Below are 24,380 nucleotides of genomic sequence, written 5' to 3' on the forward strand. Positions count from 1 at the left end.
CCCAACTGATTTCAAACTACTGAGGTGCAACAGAGCAGCATTTTTTACAAGCCAAAAGAACAATTCAGCAGTGTTTGCTAGTTTTGAATACAGAGACTTCACCGCCAAAGAGTCCTGTGTTTTTAACATCCAGGCAATGAGGGCTGAGGGTCAGACTTGTTATTACACTCCATGCTGAGTCTATTGTTTTGGATTCTGACTGCATTGATCTCTGCTCATAAAACATCTTTTGATATTTCCAGCTGCGACACTACATTTCTCACACAAGGAACTCCAAACATTTCATTTAGAAACATAATTTCAAAGCTTTAACCTGCTTGAATAATGCATTTCCATGACTCCTTTTGTGTTGTGTAATCATGCAGCTGCAGGTTTAGCTAAGTGTGGTTGTGTCTGTTTGTGTGGGCAATGTGTTAAGCTGAATGAAGTGAGCTGCACCAGCAGTTCGGTGAAATGGGGACAGTGGTTGTAACTGTAAAGGGTAAGTTCAACCAATTATCTATCATTTTATTTCATATCAGAGTTAAATAACAGTCAGTGCCGTGGAGAAAAGGAGGAAATAACATCTTTCTATACAATTTTTGAAACCGTTTACTTACCTACCAGAGCAATAAATGCTTCACTGTAGCATTTGGCACGCATTTTTGGAGTCTTAAACACTTCTATCAATCACTAGTAGTGTTAAACACGTTGGATGTGTAGAGAAGATGAGAGGTGAGAAAGCTAACTATAACTGCTCACCACATAAGTCCTGACTCTTTTTTTTACTTGTTTCTTACATAAAAAGTCTTGCATGTCCTCCTCCTTTCACAATAAATGAGGTGGTTAAAGTCTACCGTGTCCTCAGTACATGTAAAAATGGCTTGCTATTATTAGGATATTTTAAATATTGATTTCACCTATGTAATGGATTCAGTCCATTATTAATCACCTCATTTCAGGGCTTAAGGTAAAGCGTGAGGCTGAGATGTGAGGTGATAAGAACATGGAATTTAAATTACTACAAGCTCTGCTGTATTGAAGTGGATCCTCAAAGGAATCTGATTGAAGTAAACATGACCATGCTGTGCCATTACAAAATAGCATCTTATAGTTGATTAAGACCTCTTATTTAATCCCTAATGGTTTGACGTAGATGATTTTCTTTTTTTCTCAAGATTAAAAGCTAGAGTAAGTCACAGTAATAAACTTTACTCACATTGCACTGTTCCAAACAGGGATACATGGTGCTTTACAAAATATAAATGAACAGTAAAAAAAAAAAATCTTAAAGGGGAAATTTGAGAAGGACAAGCATTACACCAAAATAAAAAAGAAGAAAATACAACAATAGATAAAAAGCTACAAACCACCACCAATTAAAGGTGGAAAAACATTAGAAATATAAAAACATCAAAGATAAAAAAGACAACAAATGATAAAATATTTAAGATCCTGTCTATGCCAGAGAGAAAAAAAGTTTAAAGTAAAATGAAAGAGTACAAAAGCAAAATTTCAAAGATTAACAAACCAGCAGGGGATGGGAAACAATTAGCTTAAGTACAGAATGTGCTTTAACACCTCTGTGATGATTGAACATGGTACTTTAAGAAGCTAGGCTAGGTGTTTCTCTTGTTTCAAGTCACTGAGCTAAGCTAAGTCTTTTGTGTTAACTTTAAATTTTATTGAACACATATGAAAAAAGTGTCAATACTTGCTTCTTACTGTAAGTCCAATCAGTTGTTTTGTGTGATCCCTAATGGCAAGCTAAACCAAAGTGTAGCAAAAAGACAATGAATTACACTTACAAAAGAAAAATATATTGCAGCATATTGGAAAATATCATGTCATATATTAGGTTATATATTCCCATATATGAGATTTAGTATTTATATTTTCCAATATATTGCAATATATGGAAAGTGGCAATCATTTGTATATTTTGCAATATATTGCAATATATTTCATGAATATATAATATGTTGTATATGTGCCCTCAATATATTATTTCATGTATATCAAATATATAATATATTGGAAAATAATACATTACAATATATTACAATACATTTCAAAAAATATATTGGTACATATATTTTTCTTTCGTAAGGGTAGACAATGACCTCCAGCCATTCCAGATGGGCGTTGAAAATGAATACACCTCATAGAAATGTTTCTCACATCCAGTTGTTGTGGTGATTTGAAGATATCATCTGGCTGCCTTGTATTGAGGTTCTCTTTTTTTTCTGAAAAGTTTCGTTTTCATTAGTTATACGAGGTTAAAAACAAGGTTTCCTGTTCTTGTGCATTTTTTTCGGGTATAGTAAAATATATTGGGAAGTAGAGTCAAGAAGAGATTACATTTTCGAAAGAAAATAAATAATTATTATTTTTGTCACCTGGGTCCATTCAGATTCTCCCAGAATCCCTCACAGTCTTTACTGCGCAGACTCTGGCTGCACAACTGCTGCCAATGGCGGCACCTGTGACGGGGGTTTTTTGGCTTCAAAAGCATACAATGCGCTGTCCACTCTATATACAGCCTATGGTATGGCTTTGTTCTGGTGCCTTTGTGGACTGCAAAGCCTCAGGTGGGGAGAGCACACTACCTGTCTCTCATATTAATAAATGAAATGCCAAGGTGGGGAAGGCAACAGCAAAGACCTCTTGAGCAGAGTGGGCAGAAAATTTCTAGGTGTGATACAGACAAAAAGAAAAACAAACGTGTTGCTCAGAAAATCAAACTACTCCTGTAAATAGTCAGTTATCAGCCGCTTCTCAACACACAGTGACAAGTTTTACCCTCCAGAATTCCTTATATCCTCTATCTCTCTCATGATGAACTTGGGAGGCATCTGATGTTGTTTACGGATTATAAACCTCATCCCGTAATTCCTCTCTAAGCTGAGAAGCTCAGTGGAAATCTGAAATCAGATCACTCAACCTCCTAATTACGTTCTCATTGCATTAAGCCCTTCCCTGTGTCCCACGGGCAGTGAAGTGGCACTGTGAGGCAACTTTGTGGGGCCTTCTCCGCCGTGGTCGACCTGAGACTTGTGCAGCAGTGTTAGCCCTCACTCTGTCAGTCTGTCAGCACAGCTTGCCCTGTGCACGTTAACACTTGACAGATCTGGGAGATAAAACGGCCAACCCTCGCCCTGCTGCCACACTAATGGTTTATAAATATCTTCTTCAAAGAAGGAGACGGTGCTGGGGTGGCGGGGTGGTTATGGCTCTGTGTTGTGGTGCAACATTGCAGACCCATATTAGCTCTGAATTTGCCTTTCATTCCCTCCCGCTGGGACACAGGAGTTTCTAAAACGGCACTATGGGACTGTGTGATCGACAGCTGGAATGAAAATCCACCAGCTTCAAGTAGTGTGAGTCAAACTGAAGCAACATTACCAGATGAAAACATAAAGTACTTGTTGTTCAGCAGTAGAACTGCAGCTCTTTTCAAGAGAGATTGTATTAATACCCATGTGCACAGATGTAAACCTTTCCCCCTGCTTACATAATTCACACAAGTAAGCTACAATGTGAGCCTTTGTTTACCCACATAAACACCTATATCCCCTGTGTGAGGTATTTGCATGTGATCAAAGCCTCAGCCCAGCGCTCCCTCCTTCCCTCCGCTCTCTATAGAAACCTGTTTCCTCCGTTTTCCCCTTCATCGGTCGTGTGTTTTGTTCAGCTCCAGGGGCATTGTGGTTAAACATGTTGAATGTCAAAGTGGAAAGAAGACCTGCCAGGCATTCAGGGCGCATGCCTCTGCTTTAAGTGCACTATTATTCATGTAGGTAAACATTGTAAGGAGAGTGGGAGGACAAATGCTAAGTGTGTAAAAAAGGTTCAAAAGGTTGTTGAATTTTTGTGGGCTCACACCAGACACAAATAAACACATCTGAGCAATAAATAAACGTGTTATTGAAGGCTGTAGATGTTTTCATGATGATTAAATGTTCTGGGAATTTCATTTATATTTAGACTCTTCAATGATAAATCTTACACAGGCTTCTTCAGACATTTACCCTCATGATTTATGAAGCAAGCCTTATTTTCCCCTCGGTGTTAGCTGAGACTACAAAGGGTTAAAGTGTTTTTGGAAGCACAGAGGAAATTAATAGTCAATGTGATGTTTTTTGTTTCCTCGAGTCGCGTCAGTGTTTATTTTGTTAACTTTAGTTTCTAAATCTGAATCAGCCTCATCTTTTTACATGACTAGTGCAAGAACATCAGTAGCTTTCCTCAAGACTAGATCATCTGATCAGTTTGGGCTTCAAAGTATGGCCATAACTCTACTAGGAGCAGGCAAAAAAAAAAAGCTTTGACGGGTTATAACAGAAATGAGATTCTCCCAGGAGTTTCACATGACCAAAACTGACCTAAAGGTGGCAGATTAAGCCTTTAGAGAAATGAACTTGTCCGACTGGTGTTATTTCTTGTTCCAGGCTGTAAAAATAATGATTTTTGTCCAAAAAACAATCTCTTTAATTTGTGTGTATGTCTTTTCTGGTACTTCTGAAACCAGCCTCAGGTGGACACTTGATAGACTGCAGATTTTGGCACTTCTGCATCAGTGTACCTTTTTTTGCAACGGGAGGTTGCTGCTACCTTTAAATATTTTATTATAATTGGAAGTAGTACTGCACTTATTCATTTTATCCTCATTTTGTGGCTTTTTTGCATTTTTGTGTGTAAATCATTTAAGCTCTGATGACTAGCCCTTCAAAATAAGAGTTCTATATTGATTCTTCCCCAGGTGTCAGAGAGTGAAGAGAAAGAGCATTGCCATTAAATAATTAGTGCCTTTGCTTCTTTTAGGCCTGAACCACACATATATGGATATATTCCTAAACGCGCGTTTTTCTGTCCAATTGGGCCTCTCAACCACACAAACACGGCGATTTCACCCACATAAATGAATATTTTTAAAAACGGATATAAAAGTGAAGAAATAAAAAAATATCCGGTTGAGTGGATCCATGTAGCCGTGTTAAACTGAGCTGGTGTTGACGCGATGATGTCAAGCGCCTACCAACAAGTCACTGTGTTTGACTGCGCATGCTCATAACGTTCTTCTATGGTTTTCACATTTTGCTAACCTGCCACTTATCTGTAAGGCATGGCATTGCAGGCTTCAGAGGCGATCGTTTTCAGTTTGGCCTCTTCGACAGAGATATTTCTGTGGTGTGGACAGAGATTTTTTTTTTTAAACGAGGACAAAGATATCCGATCAAAAAACTGTCCATATACGTGTGGTTCAGGCCTTAGTTTTAGACATCATTACCAACAAGGATTCATACCACAGGGTCAGCGAAGGCCCCTCAAGCACCAAGGATTATTATTCTTTCTTCTGCCTATTTAACCCCAAATTATGGGCCTTAAATGTGCTCAGAGGTGTGTCAGATTTGGCACAAAATTCAGTCATGCCAAAAACGATATGAATCCAGTGTTTTTGTTGCAATACATAGCGCCCCCTAGGAGCCACTAGCCTCAGCTACTTTAAGCTACATGCCTGAAATTTTTTGTGTATAACTATCATGTCAGGACAGACAGGAAAGTCTCTTACGGACATGGTGAAATCAAAATAGGAGGTTTGGAAATTTGACTATATGTTGGGTTTCGACACTTCAAAGGGTACATATTTGAACAAAGCTACCCCAGAGGTTTTGTGTATAATAGACATATTGAGGATAAAAAGTTATTAAAAGATTTTTGGTAACTTAATGGTTGTGACTAGGAACAACCACCAAAGTTGAGAATTTTTTCAGCTACATCCAAACCTTAAGAACTCTCATGTACAATGTGGAATCTGGACCATAACATGCACAAATGTTCAAGGTCACAGCCTGAGTGCATCTACATGCTTTTTGATATGCCTCGACAAGCACACTGATAGAAGAGCCCATTCATTGCCGCTTGTGGCTTTAATTGTATTGATGTTGACTGACTCGGCCTGAATCTGAATAAACCATCTAAATGAAGTGTACTGAAAAAGGGCATCCTAGAATAAGCTAGCTACAGTTCTGGTTGAAGAAGCTGTTTTGATACAATGACTGGGTTGGTATGGTGGGTGGGAGCTTGAGGTAAAAAAAAATAAAGCTAAAAAAAAAAACTTAAAAAAAATGTTTTTTGATTTTTCTTTCCCCTCATGTGATTTTTTTTTATAAGGGGGGATTCTCTTGTGCATGTGATGTTGAGCTGGAAAGGAGAACCAAAGGATAGTTTTGATGGTTTGGGGCCATTTGTGTGAGGAGAATCAATTTGAACACAATCAAAAGTTAAGAAGGATTAAAGCCACCGTGAGAAGATAGCCCACTCCAAATGGTTTAAAATAGCTGTGTAGATTACACTAATGTAATCCAATTTAAAGAAGCAGCCTTTTCCCTAATATTTATTATTGAAGGGCCATCTGTTTCAGCCTGTAGGGTCAGTCTAATATGCAGTCTCACCCCAACAAGGCGTTTTTGTTGTCCCACATTCCTCCTTGTCCTGTCAATCAAAAAGTCAGAGGAATGTCTTTTTATTTTCAGCTCAATCCTCCATCCTGCTATCAGTTCTCCTCTCAGTTAAAAGTAAAACTCACGTTCATTTAAACTTTTTAACCAGCCACACTAATGAAGGATTATAATGAGGAAGAGAAATCTGATGCTTCAATTATTTATATGATGGTGTCTGTTCTTGCATGGTTGGTCGTTTATGGGTCATTTAAAAACTTTGCTTTCACAAGTATGACACAGATTCAAGCCCAGCACAGTTTAAAGTTGGAGTAAGAAACAGATGAGCTCTTTGTTTATGTCAGAGTAGAGGTACATGTTGTGTCTTTATTCCACACTTTTTATAACAAGGTAGCTCGACCCTTTAATATCCCATTGTTGCATTCGGACAATTAAAGCCATTTTCATCAGCCATGTTAAGTGAATTTTGTAAAACCCCAACAGAAAGTGCATTAGAAAGCGGGGTTAAATTCTCCGTCCTCCCCAGATTTGTAGGTCCTTTGACAGCTACCCAGTGATGGCAGTTTGATGATCCCATCAAGCTCCCCAAGGTCCAGGGAGTTGAACACATGACCCTCCTGCAGCGTCATAACTTATTTTGATATCCACAGACTGCATTTTTAGGCTGTGGACAAATCTATGGCACTGCAGTTTTACATTTTGTCATGCTTTAGTACATTGCATATCACAAATTTTGTTAACAGTATGGATTAATGGGGCATCGTTGAGCTCATGGTGCAGTCAGTGTAGAGAGGCGATGGTCCTCTTTGCAGGGGTTGCTGGCTCGACTCCTGGCCATAACCGTTCATTGCACGACTTCCCCCTTTCTCTCCACGACCGTCCATCTTCATCTGTTCTATCAAATAAATGCAAAATTTACCCTGCCAAAAAATAGATTCATGCTTTGTCTCCTAGCTTACAGCCTTTAAATTGTCAGTTTTCCGAATACTGTTTAGAATGACTATTTCTGGTGTTCGAAAGCAAGAAGAATCTCAACACTGCTGACTTTGTAATATCAAGCTCATGCTGAAGTCCTAAAAGCTCCAGTTCTTCAAAATTAGATATTAGACTGGCGACAGAAACACAAGAAAAGCAGATTTACAGCAAAAATAAACATGTTGACTGTTAGGTATGAAAAACATCTTGGCCTGAGTAGCTCAGTTTTTTATGTGCACACATTGTACAAGGGGTCACTTTTTTATAAGTTGTTTTTTAAGTTGTTAAGCTTGTGAGTTTTTCCTTTAGAAACCACATACACGTTAATGAGAAAAACAACTTCTACAGCAAAACTAAAAATGCACAATTTTTTTTCTGATGTGAAGTTATTAAACTTACGAGTTTTGCCCATATAAGGGCATGGCTGTTTTGACTGACAGGTGGGCACCCTGTAGCTGTCTGCAAACAGGCTAACGTCTTTCCTTGTTTCATCGAACAAATTCAAGCGAAGCTAGGTTGAGTTTAACAATTTAAATATGGCCCCTGTTGACGATGAGCTTTAAAACTCTGTATAACACAGAAACCATATCGGCATATAGGGATGGGCGAGTAATGTTATCAGTATCAGGTATCGGGCCGATACCAGCCTTTTTTCCAAGGAATTGACACTTGCGAAGGCTGTTGGTACCAGCAGCCGATACTCAAGGCAAAAAAATTCTTGAGTAAGTCCTCCTTGCGAGTAGTTTGGCACTTCATTGCTACGGTTTGACACCATGGCAAATGTGTGTCAGGTCCTGTTCAGACAACATGAATGAACCAGAGAGAGTTAAGCATATTATACAATAAATGTTTGCAACGCAGGAGTTCTTCTTTCTTCGTTTGTATTTTTGCTACCAGCAAAGCTGCTCCCTGCTGGTCATTTGAGAGACTGCAGGCTTTATCCACTTTAGCACACTTTGTTCCTTCTACAAAATTTGGGTAAAAATGTCATTTGATGGTGGTGTTTGGCTCAGATACTGTGTTGTCTGCCACAATGTTAAATATATTCATCTGACATTCTACAGTATAATCTCTGATGTGCATGTGTGTTCTTTTTTAGATTCTCTCCTGTGGACTTCATTTGCATCAGTAAACAGGCCAAGCATGTTCATGTGTTGTGGAAGTCTTGGTTAGACATCTTCTATTAGTTTTATGCTCAAAAATCCATCTTGATTTTGCAGTTTTAACCAAACAATCACACACATTTGCTTAAAAGTAACCTTAATACCCAATCACATGGCTGGTAGTTCCTTTCATTTCAACTGAATAACAAATCAGTTAATTGTCAAACACTTCCTGTGACAGTTTGTGACATTTACAGCAACAACAACAACAAAAAGGTAAAGTGTCACACCCCTTAATTCAAGTCTGTTTTAAGCCATTTAGCCTTTCGTCTGTTGTTGCTGCTTCCCATCACTTTAGATTATCTGTTGATTTTAAGGCACCACATTGTATGAAGAGGACACGGGGGTGTAGAGGTGTAAATGGAGAGTAAATCTGAGCTTCGGCTAAATCTCCAGCTCCTGAGAGGGACTCACATGAGAGAGACATGGGTGGAAGTGGAGATTACTCAGAGAGATAGAGTGTGGCTGGTTAAAGAGGATCAGTTTATCTTCACACAGGCCTACATGACTCCCCGAGGGCTGCGGGAGAGGGACTGATTTATCATCCTTTTGATCATACACGGCGTAATTAGACTGGGATGCCTTGTTAGACATGCAAATTACAAGTATTTTTAGTCATGAACTAGACACCTGTTTGGATATATTTAGATGCTCATGGTTTTAAACTACAGATGACTGCCTTTACATCAGTTCACATCAAATTAGCTCATTAGTTGAGTCTCATGATCAGTGCTTTTACTGCTCTGGTGATATCATGGTCTCCGCTGTGGTTTTATGCATAAGATGGCCTTGTTTTATCATATGAATATGCTGCCCCCTGTAGATAGTTCATCATACTACAACAGATTATTCCAGATCCTGTAATTGTGCCCCAGCTCAGATAGGCTTGACTTTTCCCTGATCATTCTGTGCAGGTTTTACGAGTCTGGTATTCGCTGCTGTTTTAATTGCTGCTGCAGCTGCGACTCTGCCAGCATCTCAGAGCCTGGATGCCCTGCAGGAAAACAAAAAACATTGTTTACTCTAAAGAGAAGAATCCAATTAGCAGATATAAAGCGTGGCTAGGCTGAAGGATCGCCTTTGGCAGAGTGTAATTAGGACAGAGTCTACTGAGGCTTCATAGTATCATATCTACATCCCTTTATTGGCAGCTCTTCCTGATTTTTTCTACTCCCCTGATGTGAGGGATTTAGGTTGTCTTTAACCAATATCCAAATCTTGAACTGTTTTTATCTATCGGTCCGCAGCCAAACTCACACACACATCCCAGATGGAGACAGCCAAGGATTAGTGAAGATTTTCCTTCATTTAATGAACAATTGAATGACATAGTTCTGAGGATAAACCTGCTCTGAAAGAAGCGCGTGAATAGTCTGGAGTGGAGCGACGATGAGGGCATTATCCTTCTTCATCATCTGGAATCATTCAGAATTACCAGCATTCACGTGAAGAATGAGCGTTTAGTCTCAGAGAACGTGATCCCCTGGGATTGTGTCACACTATGTATAGTAATCACGCCTGCACAGCATTTCCAAGCATTATTCAAGGAGATTTCAGGCATGCAGACATAATGTTACGTAATGTTTTAGCACATACACGTCACTTCATTGGTCGATCAGTCAGCAAAAACAATAGCTTATAGAAAAGACTTTGTGACACTAACTGGTTTAGCAGAGAAAAATCTAGTGTTTCTGATGAGTAAAAGTGATTTTATCTAAAGTGTCTGGCAGCTGTGCATCAAAAATGTAGAAGGGATGATGATGATGGAGTTGATGATATAAATCTCAAGCTGACACATACTTTTTTCCCTGAAATAGCTGTAGATGAAGATGTGCTTCATGTGCAGATGGGGGAGGATTTTTGCATTCATATCTCACAACACACATCACAGGATTTGACATCTTTTCATGTATGGAGGGAAAAGAAGCCAGCTGTTTACCATATTCACACCACAGCCATTTGTCTCTGTCATCACCTTTAAGAAGGGGTGCCCACATGCTGAGGATGTTGCACTGAATCCAGGTTTTCCAGTCATACAAATAAAGAGTATCCGATCATTTGTTATCATTAAACTGCCTCTTAATTAACTTGAAACTGAAAATACAAGAAATATTCATAATCATTCAAAACATCTTAAACTTGTAGACATCTCATAGAATCCTGACTAGCTTTACGGTACATATTCACATCTTTTCTACCATAAACTGCAACACTTTCACATCCTATTGTTAGCCAGGAAGAATGCAAAAATGAGCTTCTGTCTAATTTAGGTCTACGATTTTTACATCCATACTGTAGGCGACTTGACTTGAGGTACAGCTTGATATCTCCTGAACTCTTATTTACATCATCATCTCAGTCCCAAATCAATCAGGAAGTAGTTTACATGGGAAGCATGTCAGATACTCTTGGTTATGAGTTTTGCAAACCTAAGGCAATGATATTTACCTGGCCTGCTTCACCAGTTTTCAGTCTAGCTCCCTTGTATCCTGTCTACCCACAGCCCACTCCACACTGAAATCCTTCCAATGTGGCATTTGTGTCCAATGTTAGTGCTGTTAGCCAAGTCTGTGACTAATATGATGCTATTCTGCCGGTATTCCCACTAGCACTGGGTAAGCACAGCCACCCGGTCCATCTTATTGGAGATAGATCTTACATTCCCCACAATGATGGGTGGAAGGAAAAGTTGATGTCATCTCCTCTTGGCTCACACAGCAGTACCGGCTCATCATAAGGCGATGAAGTGGCAAAATTTTGTTGTATTCCATGTTTACCTAAAAAAAAATTGGAAAACTTGTGGGTAGTTGGCAAGTGATTTAATCAAACACCACAAATTGAGAGAAGTGTTAGTTCAGGCAGTCCATGAAGTTAAGCTTCACCTACAGGAAATCAGCTGCTCATAACACCAGCCTCTATCATCTGATCAGATCTGAAAAATAGCAAAATTGATGTTCTATTCAAACTGCTATAGCCTGTCTACTCTTCTTGCGTGTGCTGTGCCTGATTTTATTAGTGTCATATTTATTGTTGTTAAAACTCGCTTGTCGTCCTGTGGGTCTTTGCTGCTCCTCTCCCTGCCAAGGCTCTTCTCACATGCACATAAAAGAAAGCGGGATGGGGAGGACTTTGGCCCCCTAACCTCAGACTTTAGCATTCCACATAGGCACATGGAAAGGTATGGAGCTCCCGTAAGGGAGTAATACTGCCAAACATTTCCTCCTCTGACTTGTCTGAAATATGGAATATGTGAAAATTCATTCATAATTATCACAGACTCAGAAATCTGCTAATCAGTGGATACTAGGACTAGCGTTCATTCACTGACAAATACTGTTGCTTTGACTTCTTGAAATGTCTTGCAGTAGAAAAAACTACAGTCAAGCAGCATATCCTTTATTTGCCTGTTTGTTTGTCTGTTAGAAAAGGCATTGAAAGCTCACATACAGCCAAAGTGTCAAGTTACAAGATATCAATAAATGAGAACATTCCGCCAATAACTAGCTAACTTAAAACTCAATATGATGAATAAGATTGCAGAGTTAAAGTACATTTAATTTCCCAGGCTCTCACTTTGTAAAACTACCAATAGAAACAAAATCTACACAAGCTGTTCACATTTTCACTTCTAAAATGACATTGATGCATTTTGATACTGGTACCTTTGGGGACTGGCTCACATTTAAAATGAGTCCCAAGTGGCTGTTGTAGGAACTACAGTTTTGACACTTTCTTATCAGCCTCAGTTCTTGGCCTTGAAAGTAGCCGCTTTCTGAAAACAGGTGCTTGTTGATTCCCTCGGCTTGAAAATTATGTGTTTCCTTGCACAAAATAAAAAGTAACTTAGTTATAGTCACACTTTTATCTGTTTTCAGACTACCTTAGGTCGAGAGTCAAATACCCACAAGTTGAGGAATTTGTCCTGTTTCAGTGCTATCTTCTTGGTTCAGCTGCACACATGACCTGAAAACTCAGTTTCTGACAGTTTTTCTTCTGATGCATCCCATTTTGGAAAGACACACTTGAGCTGTGTGCCATCACATCGTCAGATTACAGAAAGAGGCATCTCTTCTCTATTGTGCTCTCAGTTTGTAAGTGCTCTGCAAAGAGTGGATTTATTGTCCTCACATCACAGTAACATTAAAGCTCCGAGTGCACTTTTGTTATAGTGAAGACTCATTTAACCGTACTTTAAAGAAGACTTTGAAGTGTATCATCGTTCCGTAAAAGCGCCAGAATATAATTTTCTTGTCAGTCAAGGTCCCTGAAAATGTTCCTTTTTCCACCATGTGCCCTCAAATGCTCTGAAGTGCTTTTCCTTGAATGTTTGCAGCCCAGTTTCCATCTGCACCCTGGCTCAGCAGAGATTGCATGACATGAATGATTAAATGTAAAGAAAAACAATCTGCTTAGCGTCATTTAGAGAATGTACATGCTGTTTGTGAGGATGATGATGATGATGATGGCAGTCACATCAGCATTGACGGGTGAAGCAACCATGTGTGTCGGATCATATCTATGTCCAGCTGAGCTCTTTTGGCTCACGTGAGGTGAGAGGATTGCGTCCCGGATTGTTTAGGGATTACTCAGCCGGACTTACCAGATCCAGAGATTCAAAAATTAAGGGACGGGAACGACACAGCGGCAGGGGTCATGTGGTCCCAGGAGAAATAAGAAAGAGTATCTGCAGTTAAAAAGTACAAAAGCAAAAACAAGTTAGTCTCATCTTTATGCCCTCCCCCACGTGCCTGAAATCTCTATCTCATACACAGACGCTTGCTCCGATGGTACACCCCCGCAGCTCAGCCCCACCACCAGCAGTCACCTAATTCTCCCGCTACTACATGCGCTTGCTCTGCAAAAGGAGGAAGGCGTGCCACGCTGAACAGATGTGGAGATTTCAGCTGCCAGTCCATGGATCATAGCACTTTCTCTGTGCACTCTGTTTGTCTGTTTGAGCATATGAGGAATACTTTTCACTGTGTCCGAACGGGGATTTAGCAGCAGGAGTACCTTGTTTCTTTGCATGGGTGTTTTTGAACCGATATTCAAACTGGAGAGCCCGGTGGAAAACGATTGCTTGGATCGGTTGATCAAGCTGCAGCTGTCTGGTTCGGGTGACTGGGCACCTTGTGAGTTAGACGTCGTCTTTTGTTTTGTGAAATATCTTGCTCTGCTCTTCTTTGTATTTGTCTTGTTGCCTTTGCCAGGTGGTTGATTCTACTTTCTTAACACTAGTGAACAAACTGTCTTTATTCACAACAGGAACAACAAAGTCCTTACAGCTCTGCATGACTGAGGTTCTTACTGTCTCTTTCAGTTCTCGCAACTTAAGCAAGTTGGTGCTAATTAAGCTGTTTGAGTATTAAGTTTCACACTCTTTAAATACTCATGAACTAATCACACTCTGAGTCACATTTTGTGTATTTTTTTTCTTTTTATGGCTCTTCAGGTTATCTGCTGTGTCAACATACCCACAAAATATTTTTAAAGTGTTTTTCTAGCTCTGTTTATCACTCATGTGTCAAATCATCAGGTAAACTACACCTGCATGTCATCACTTCAGCGTTGTGACCTTGATGCAAATAAACACAATGTTTTTTTTATCGCTGGAAAATTTCCTTTTCTCTTGCTGTCAAAAAAGTATTTGTTTTTAACAATAGTTGATGAACAGTACAACACATTAAGAAGGCTACAAACAGCTTTATTTAATGTTGAGGGAGCAAGGTGTCATTTCTTCAATGTTCAACTTCACAGCTGACAGACATTTTTCAACACCTAACCTGCACACGCCAGAGTATATAGGGGATATCAGAGCTCTAGACAGAATGATTATGGTTCAGGAGAACACTAAACAGATTAGAGCAGCTGATATAACAGTTATAAAAATCAGGATCATGACAGATGTGTTCAGGGTTATTTATATTTCCTCAGTTAACAGACTTTAGAGCCAGCACTACAAGGCCACCATGTAATTTAATTATCAGGTTTGAAAATGATACATCTGAGCTTTAGCTGTTTGGTTATCGCCATAAACCGAACTGTAACCCAGATCTTCGGTGTGCAGGAGCAGTGCACCTAAAACAAGTAGTCGACTAATACTTCACTTCACTTTAATGACCAATGATGATGCTAATAGTAGAGAGCAGGTCAGCTAATAGGTAACACTGGTATCATGTTGTTGTTTTTATCTATTATTTATGTAAATTACAACCTTGTCCAAATGTTTTTCCAGGCCAGTAACATGTTTCATATAAAATTGTAACATTTGGATTTACTGATTTTAGAAAAAGACAGATGTTTATGTCAGAAGCAATGATAAAGTGCGTTAAACTGTCTGTCCAAACTCTATTTATTTAAAACACTAGGTAATAACTGCTGAAGATTTGATACTTTGTCATTGGAAGGACAGACACTATCTCCGGGTGTGTCAAGAAGATGTGCTTTTCAATACTTTTGTTTGTTGCTCTGTTAAAGGAGATTTTTAATGGCTTTACATTTAAGTACTTTTTTATTAGACTTTATCATTCACTGTTTGATAAAAATAGATAGTATAGAATAAACTTATGAACATGAAAATCCAGTACTCCTGTTTTTTTAGTATCAAAATCAGCATTTTGATATTTCAGTGTCTCAGTTTTATTGTATTTTATTATCTAAGCAACTGTTTTTACTTTTATCTCATCTTCTTAGATTTAGAATTTTAGCATTTTAAACAGTAGACGTTGAAATTCAATGTGCAAGACGCTCTGTCCGTTTTGTGCTGTTTGTTCTCGTCTTTGTTGACTGCTCTTTAATTGCCCCTCAGAGATGAATTAAGTTTTTTGAATTGAACTTAATTGAATGGAACAGAAGACAACCAAAGGTCAATCCAATGTAGGACATGGGCAAACAAATGTTATCGAAACTTGTTTCACACAACAGCTTTTAAGCATGAACTTAAAGCACAACTCAGGAAAAAACAACCCTAAACATTAACCTAACTTATTTCCAGGCTGCCCAGAATCCTCCGCAACAAAAGAACCTGTGATTAACCCTTTCCCTGCTTCTTTGCGCTGTTGTTCCAGGTGACACCAACAAGGTGGAGATCCCTCGAGGGGAGATGGAGGTGGTGAAGGGCCAGATGGTGGTGTTACATGCCTGGTACAGCCCCAACTCGGACATTTCAAAAAACACGGTGGTTTGGCACTTCACGGGAAATGAGTCCAAGCAGGTGAGAGGAGAAGACTGATGAAACATTTAGTGATGATCTGTATGTGTGACCCTGTGCTGACCTCTAGTGTATACACAATGAGAAGCCTAAAGGGATTAAGGTAAAGTCCTTGAAGCTTGCTGATCCCTGTAACTCACTAGAGTGAAATGGTAAATATTGGAGTAAAACAATGAACGAATGACTATGACATCAAAGAGTGGACAGTTTTTTTTTCTTGCAATTTCTAAAAAACAATCTTAAACCACAGTTTTTCCAATTTGTAAAATTTTCCTCCTTTTTTCTTCTTAAACCATCTTATTTTGAAATATCTGTGTGCTTTTAACTGCTGGATGGTTAAAATAAGAAAATTGGATTCACAGCTAAGGAATCAGTTGGTTTTTTTTTGCTTTTTTTTTGGCAGTTTTCACCATTTTAAAGCTTAATTTCTAAGAAGAAACCCAAACATAGTGAGAGGACCTTTTGTCGTTAATATAGATCAGGGGTGGCCAACCACTCAGAGACCAAGAGCCACAAAAATTACTGTGGTACTACAAAGAGCCACATCACACATAAACGAAAGGACATAAGATGAAAATCAATACACTTCCAAATTTTAAAGTGACGTTTATTGCGTTTGTAAGCGTTTTTTAATCTGTACTTGGAGCTGTGTCTTAAACAAGTTTCTGTTTTTACTGCAGAAGAGACAACGTTTCATCCATCTATCTAGATTGCAATGAGCACGTGCAATGTAGAGAAAAGAAATTGAAACTTAAGTATCAATCTCATCACCCCAAGTATTTATCAATACTGATCACAACATCAGTATATGATTAATTTAAAGATGATTGGTACACCACTACTCATAACAATAATGAATGGATCAAAGAGCCGCACACTGAAAGGCAAAGAGCCCCATGTGGCTCGAGAGCTGCAGGTTGGCTACCCCTGATATAGATTGAAGTTAAATCCAGGAATATGATTTCTGAACCATGAAAAACTGTTTTACATGCAATGGCTGGCTGACCTCTGAATCAGTGCAAGATTAAATGAGCATTTTTTGTTTCCATGACACGTAACATCCCTAGAAACCCATTAACTCACATTTAAAGCAAATGATCAGCCCGGATTATTTACATCACCACTGCTGATGTCTAATTCATAGCAGAAGGAAGCCGCTAATGATATTTTATATCTGCTTTTACTGCATCTCTTATATCCAGCGTGCAAGCTAGTGTGAATACAGTGTACAGTGTGTGTGAGAGCTAGGGTGTGTAGGGTCTGTGCATGATTAATATAATCTAAACTGTCCTGTGCCTATGAGCTTATCTCAAACAGAATATAAGCCTAAATTTAACATCCACCATCTGTATATGTCGGGATTATCTTTATGAAGGACAATCATTTCTAGTATACAGTTAATCTACACATCTTAGTCCAGCTGCAGCAAATAAAAATGAAAATATAGCACCTCATGTCTATAATTTGATGGATTTTGTAGTGAAATTAATCTGAGTATATGTGTGTTGTAATGTATTACAGGCTAACGATGCTACATTGAGTGTTTTCTTTTTCCAGGTGATAAACTTCAGCTCAGGGGAAGTCGGTTACAGTCAAAACGAGTTCACCAAGAGAGTGGGCTTCAGCGTGGCCATGCCCTCGGCCAACATCTCCATCTACATCAACAACACCCAGGAGTCAGACACTGGACGCTACTTCTGCAGTGTCATCATCCCTAAAGGTCTTAGCATTTCTGGGGAGATGAGCCTTAATGTCAAAGGTAATGCATCACAGCGTCAGAGAAATTCAAAAGGTTAGATGAAACTGAAGCATCTTGGATTTTTTGGGGGAAAAAAAACGCCAGAGCAAATGCTACAGATCTTTTGAGGGATTTTGGACTCGTCTGCTAAAAAAAAATCATACGGGAGTGAGTGCTTAGCACAAATAAAACTCATCTGCTGTCTAGGGATTCAGGCTCTGAAGTCATTATGTCATCTTCAAGCAGCAGATTGAAACAGAAGGGCGGGGCAGGGCAGAGGGCGTCAAAACATTTTCTTACTACTGCCCTGAGGAATCTCGACTTTGTTAGCCTTGGATTAGAGCAGAACACACAGAGGTCAAAGGTTATTGATCCGATCTTCTTATCTTACATGTGTTGACTAACACTCACTCTGTGCGTCTGTCTGTGTCTGCAGTCCCTCCTTCTCCACCAGTATGCACCATGACAGGAAATCCAGTGGTGGAGGGAAACGTGACTCTGAGCTGTCAGTCATCATATGGAAAACCAGTTCCCCAGTATAAATGGACCAAAGCTGCACCTCTGTCTGAGGTCTTCTTCTCCCCAATGCAGAGTAAGTATGTTGTGTTAAAATGGTCAGTTCATCCACATTACTGGAAAAAAAAAAACGTTTTCTCTCTGTCTATTTTTAAAAAGTAAACATCAATAGCTTTGGTTTCAGTCAACTGGATATGCTGGATGCTTTTAATTCTAGCTTTGAAAAGTGTCATTTAAAGCCTCTGTGAGAAGTTTTTGATGTAACAGTCAAACTGAAATGTTGTGTGATGCCTCTTAATGACAGACAGCTTCAAATTAAACCACCAAGACAAGACAAAGTGCATCTTTGGTTTTTAAAGCAAACACTTTAAGAGGAAGGTGTCCCATTTGCGTTTTTTGCGTGGTGTACCACTTTGTCCATGGGGAGCGCCAAAATCAACACAGGCAGAAAAGATCCTCACAGGAGCTTTACTAACCTTCATACTATTTTGAATGAAGGAGTCCTATGATGCTCTCCTGCTTTTTAGCATAGCATATAAAATGTTATAACAGCAGACAACAAATTCAGTATAACCAGTGTTTAGCTTAGCGTTTAAAGTGGAAACTAGCTTAACCCTAGTGCACTGTATATCAGCCTCTAGAGTGCTCTCTGCTGCTCCAGGTTCATTCAGTCGTCAGTCGTTGTAACTGCAAGTCAATTTTCTCTGGCACCAAAATGACAGCCAGACAGGCACACTTGTGGACTCCTGCAGGCATATCCAGTCAGTCTTTTTATTCCAAAAGAGCCTGAGAGGTCAAAAGAAAGAATATGATGAAATAATTAACATCTAAATACTAGTAGTGTTTATTGTTTTTGAAAATTTTGTTTGTAATAAGCTGTAAGTTATGATTAACCATGTGCCCATCATGTGATGTCATGCATCACTAAGCATTATGTCCAACACAAAATTAAAGTATGAGAAAAATGTTATAAAATGTTTTACAAAGCATATAAAGAAACGACTATTCATGGAATTGCCAGAGAACACAATTTAATTCATTTTGAAAGTAATATTTAATGCTGTGGTGCATATAGTCCTCTGAAGCGGACATGTCTGTAACTTTCTGAAAACTCAGACATGAAAAAAAAAATCGACATTTTTTTCATGCTAATAGAAAAAAAAAACACTTGAGGAAAAACCTTGACACAGGCTTTTATAAATCATGCATTAGAAGGTTAGCTACTTTTCAGTCATTATTTATTAATGAACTTATTTATTTCTTTACCAAAGAGTTACTGGACATAAGTCCTGGTAATGCACACACACACACACACACACACACAGACACAGACACACACACTTACTTACTTATATATGCAACCCGGTCAGTTTAAAGCTCCTGTGAGAAACCTTTTAGTGTGTGTTAAATTTGGTGCTCCTTGGTCACACGTAATTTTCTTTCTGCTGACCATGCCTGAGTAGTGCTTCCTTCTTACTCTTCATTGGTCAGATATAACACTGCAGCAGGTTTTGAAAATGTAAACCATGTATGGTAATTTCCAGTTTTGTTGCTGGTTTTCTTGTTTTTGTGGGTGTTACGGCCCCCAGGTCAGCTTGCATCAAAGAGACCAAACATAATCAAAACAAAGACAAAAACAAAGTTAACTGTATTGATTCCAGTCTAATTTAAAAAATTACACAAAAAGTCCTTACAGGAGCTTTAAGTGGCAGTATTAAGTGTAACTAGCAAACTTTGAGATACAGCTCAGTCATATGACAGTATAAAAGCAAGAGAACAGTTGTGTAAAAGTTTTCAATAGTTACACAAACTTTCCACTTAGGTCATTTCTCAAACATTAAAACATTACCAGAGGGGCACCCAAGAAGAAAAAAGTCCACTTAAAGAGTTTGATCTCACAAAAGCAGAAAATGAGAGTGATATTTACCAAGCAGAGCAATGTCATTTTTTTCTTATCCCTTCTGGCCTGAACAAAAACACATTTTATCAATATCATGTCAAGAAAATAAGAAATTTCATGTCCTCATAGGAGTATTGTTTGCTACCAGAACTTTAAAGTGGATTAAGTGTTGTTCATAGACTTCCTGAGAGCTGACCAATGATAAAAGGAGACCAAGCCAGCTCACACAGGGCCGGTGGTTCAAGGGCCAGTGCAACGTAGAAATAATTCATTTTAACTGTTAAGTAAAATTTTCAAACATCCCCAATTGGATTTCAAGATTTATGATGTAGTGCTGGAAATGAATGCTACAGTTCCTTTTTGAGCAATGAATAGCAAAATTGAAGTTCTGTATTCAATGTTTTTATGCTGTAAACACTAAAAATGTGATTAAATCCCCCCTTATTTTAATCTGTCATACCAGATATGCAACAACCCGAAAAGTGAACTTTTTGCAACTTTAAAGTTCCTAAAAATCCTCACTACAGTTTTAAGTGAAGTATAAGAAGCAACCTGTCCAAATAACTAACTGAGATTATAATCTGTAGGCAACCAAAGGCACAGCCTGTAATCTTCCTCTACTTCTCAAAACAGTTGCCCGTTGTTGCAAGTTGTTCTGGTGTTTTCTGCTAAGATGAAAATTTGCATGGCTTTAAAACACTCTGTGAGAGTGGCAAAGAAGAACTGACCTTAGAATTAAGATTAGGTAAAAATAGAAATCAGAAACAATATGGTATCTATGTTGAAAAATGTAGTTTGACGTCAAAAAAAATGTTTCTCCAGCAATTTTTAACTGAGCTGCTGCTAAGATGAGTTTGGCCTGTGTTAAGGCTCGTATAAAGTTTAAGCTTCTTTTGGTGTTTGTCTTTAAAGAGATTGTCACAAGGTTACCTCAAAAAACTCATTAGATCCAGGTATTTATATTTTGTACAAACACCAAGCAAAACTGACACATTTATTACCAATGCATATTGAATTATGTTTTACAAACTCAGGGGAGAATTTTGTCACAAAAGTTTATTAAAATGTTTGTACCTGAATCTATTTATACTCTCAGGGGTTTTTTTAGGCCTAGGACTGGGTTAGGACATTTTCAGTAGCAGGTTGTTGGAGTTGTCCTATTGATACTTTCGATGTATCTCAGCCAGCAGCATCTCCTGCTATGATAAGTCAAAATGTGTGCCATAAAAAAGGATCAGTTAAATGAAGGTGTAGATTTTGAGCAAAAGCAAAATAAAAAACAAAATTTGAATACTACTCAAGCAGAGGGTGAGAATATGCTTTTACTCCCGGGACATGTATTGAAAGGTTTAGAGCCTGTATCATAGCAGCATGGTTTGATTCTAATCAGGCGCTTTGCTGCATGTAATCCCCTCACTCACTCCCCCACCTTTCACTCTCACTGTCCAATGAAAGCAAACATTCTTAAAAAATGATGGTTAAACATTTATCCAGATTTAATTTGGAAATCCTCATCACGCCTTCATGGAGATACAGCAGCATCCTCTTTGCCATCCCTCTGCTGATGAAGTTGATTTCCTGTCGTCAGGTCAAACGCATAATCAGATGAGTCCTGAGGGCTTTACTTTGTGGATGGATGCTCCTGATGCACCTCGGGTGTAGATCCTCGATCATACAAAAACATGCAGCATGAAATCCTCTTTACAGATTGAGACATACCACACCACTCTCCTCTCAGAGCGCTACCAACGAGGCATGTTTGTTTCCATTGATGCATTATTTTGCAGATGTTTGTATCCAGATGACACTCCACAGTGAACACCATCTGTTTCTGAACAGCAGAACTCAGACTGATTGATTGAGTATTGGCTTAACTGCTTTGATCTTTTGCCCTCATCTCATTATAGTGGAAAAAGTCTGCAGACTGTTGAAAACAAATGTTCTCCCTCTGATTGTGCCTCGACCCAGGGTTTGGTGGCACAGCATGGACGCTCACACCTCGCATACCTGCTCCATCATACATGCTGTCAAACCTCAAGTTAAACCCTGTGGTCGTCCTTTCTCTGCATTTGACACTTGATCTTCACTCTGCTATCACTGCTTATCTCTTTCAGCAATCTCCCCCCTCTGTGTTTTCTCTCTCTGCTGATCCTCTCTCGGCACTCCTCATTTCCTGTTGACCTTGGTGCCTAATCTAACAAGCCCCATGTCATTACTTGATCAACCCCTCTAAGAGGCATAAGTTGGATTTGGGACTGACAGAGCAGCACGCTCAGCCAACCCCTCCAAATCTGTCCGCACCTCACCATCCCTAATTCATTCTCACTCTGTCTCTCTTTTTCTCTTTCTGCCATCTTTCCTTGATATGTATTTAAAAACACAGAATGGAGAACTTGCCCCCAGCCCATGCTTATCCTTGGGTACATGGGTAAGGGTTTTTGCTCATACATTTCCCATTCATTTCCCTTATTAGCTCCACACCACTCTCACCTGTAAACTGTGACATCTAGAGGAGTCAACATGTAACCTCTGGACTCACAGCCATAAGCTTTAACAGAAAAGCTTTAAAGGGAAAAAATCAACCCAGATCTAATATTTATAAGATTATTTTTCAGAAATCATTGCAATAAAAAAAGCTTAGCATTTTCTACATTCTTTTTCCATTGAAAAACATGGGTTGATTTTTCTCTTCTTCAAATCTTCCACGTTTTTGTTGTTGTAGATTTCTCTTTATCATTCAGGCTTATACAAAATAGTTTCTCTTGTAGCCTGTCCTTTAGAGATGTAGTTATCTCCTACCCCTAGTATTCAAAACAGAAATGTTAAAGAAATGTACCAGCTTTTAGAAGTAAAAGTTAGAGTCTACTCAACATATAGGATCCCTCTCAGGGCTGAGAAGTTACAAAAAATAATAATACGAAGGAAAAGAGTGAAATTTTGAGGAAAAAAAAAACAAAACAAAACTTTTTGCTTTGGTTAGATGAGAACAAAAGATGTCACTGTCATTAAAAATAAGTGTAACTTTAGGCTAATTGTAAGACAAGATAGGCTGTGTAAGATTGTTAGCTTAGCCTGCTAACCTGCTTTTCTCAGAAAGCAAAATAAAGCATCTCCACAGATTCTAAAAGAACACTTAATTGAATAAAACAGTTAGGAGACATTTATAAACTCTTCTTCTATCAGCTAGCAAGCTAAGCTTTTTGGTTTCTTTTGGGCTAATTTGCTAACAATTGACTAAAGTAAGCTAGCCTAGCTCAGGTTTCCTTTAGAGCCCAAAACCTACAACATGTTATTGTGTTAGCTGATGTTATGTTACAGGGTAAATTTCTTAACCGACAGGGGATATGCTAGTTAGCTAATCCTGGGTTCCTGTTCAGGATATACACCAATTAAAATGCAGATTTTTACAGCAAAAATAAAAAGGTAGAATTTTTTGTGACTCTAAATTTTCAAAGCTATTGAACTTATTAGTTTTGCTCATGTAAGGGCATGACCGTCTTGACAGGTAGACACCCTGTAGCTGTCTTCAAAGAGGCTAAAGGTCCACCTCTTTCAAACTTGAACAAAGCTATGTTGAGGTCAATATTTCCAGTATGAGCCCCATCGATGATAAGCTTCAAAACTGTCTCAGAAACAGATTGGGGCCACCATGGGCACTACTTATTATAGTCTGTGATTCCAAGCTAGCTAAAATAACAGAGTGCTAGCTGTGGCTTCATTTGCTGTTCAGGTATATATGTTAATGTTTTCATCTTATTTACAGCAAGATAGTGTATAAGTATATTTTTATTCTAGAAATGTCAGATTATTTTGTCCCATCTTTTTTTATTTGCTGCTTTTATTTGCTGCTTTTAGTTTCTTTTGGACCCACTTGTTCAAAAGAAACAAGTGCTAAAAGCATCATTTTTTTGTCTAATCCTTTGTAGCAGACCCATATCAATGTTTGTCAACAGAAGCAGTGGTAGGATACATGAATGAGACATGTATTCAATGTTGTGTTATTTAGTTGTGTTTCTTAAAGTCTACTGTGTGTCTCAATTTAGCTTTTACCTGCTAGTCCTGCAAGATGAAAGTTATGGCAAAGAGAAAATTCTCAATCCTTTCTGAGTTAGCTTTTAGACACATGAAAGTGAATGGGTTTCCTTTTGCATCAATTGTGAAAATAAATCCACCCCAAAGCTTCGTCCATGTCATGTGAGGAGGCAAATATATGATGAGATGCGTATAGGAAAGCTGCTGATTTATATTAATCACACGTCATGTGTCAAGGATTTGACAAATGCTGCTCATTGACCTTGCTTCGACGGGGGTTGTAATATGAGTAATGCTCCTGTCTTATATGAAGCAGGCAGCGCTTACTCTAACGTCAGATCCCCCTTCAGCTCTGCCACTGCTGGGATCTGATCTCTGTGCTGGCTTGAACTCGCTCCAAGCTCAG

General features: G+C 38.7%; 1 protein-coding gene across 3 annotated transcripts in view; it reads left to right on the forward strand.

Annotated features, from left to right (window-relative positions):
• Positions 1-24,380, forward strand: part of esamb (endothelial cell adhesion molecule b) — a 60,763-nt gene that overhangs the window by 29,183 nt on the left and 7,200 nt on the right. For 2 of the 3 annotated variants that reach the window (XM_074679068.1, XM_074679066.1), the window contains 3 exons: positions 15,646-15,791; positions 17,346-17,547; positions 17,963-18,118. In XM_074679068.1, the coding sequence (XP_074535169.1) occupies positions 15,646-15,791; positions 17,346-17,547; positions 17,963-18,118 (504 nt within the window). Of the gene's footprint in view, positions 1-13,604; positions 13,711-15,645; positions 15,792-17,345; positions 17,548-17,962; positions 18,119-24,380 lie in introns of those variants that run through there. The other variant, XM_074679065.1, reaches the window with a different exon arrangement.

The sequence above is a fragment of the Halichoeres trimaculatus genome, unplaced genomic scaffold (genome assembly GCF_033239565.1).
Source record: "Halichoeres trimaculatus isolate MK-OKI-2021-1 unplaced genomic scaffold, fHalTri1.1 fHalTri1_scaffold_9, whole genome shotgun sequence".
Classification (NCBI taxonomy): Eukaryota; Metazoa; Chordata; class Actinopteri; order Labriformes; family Labridae; genus Halichoeres; species Halichoeres trimaculatus.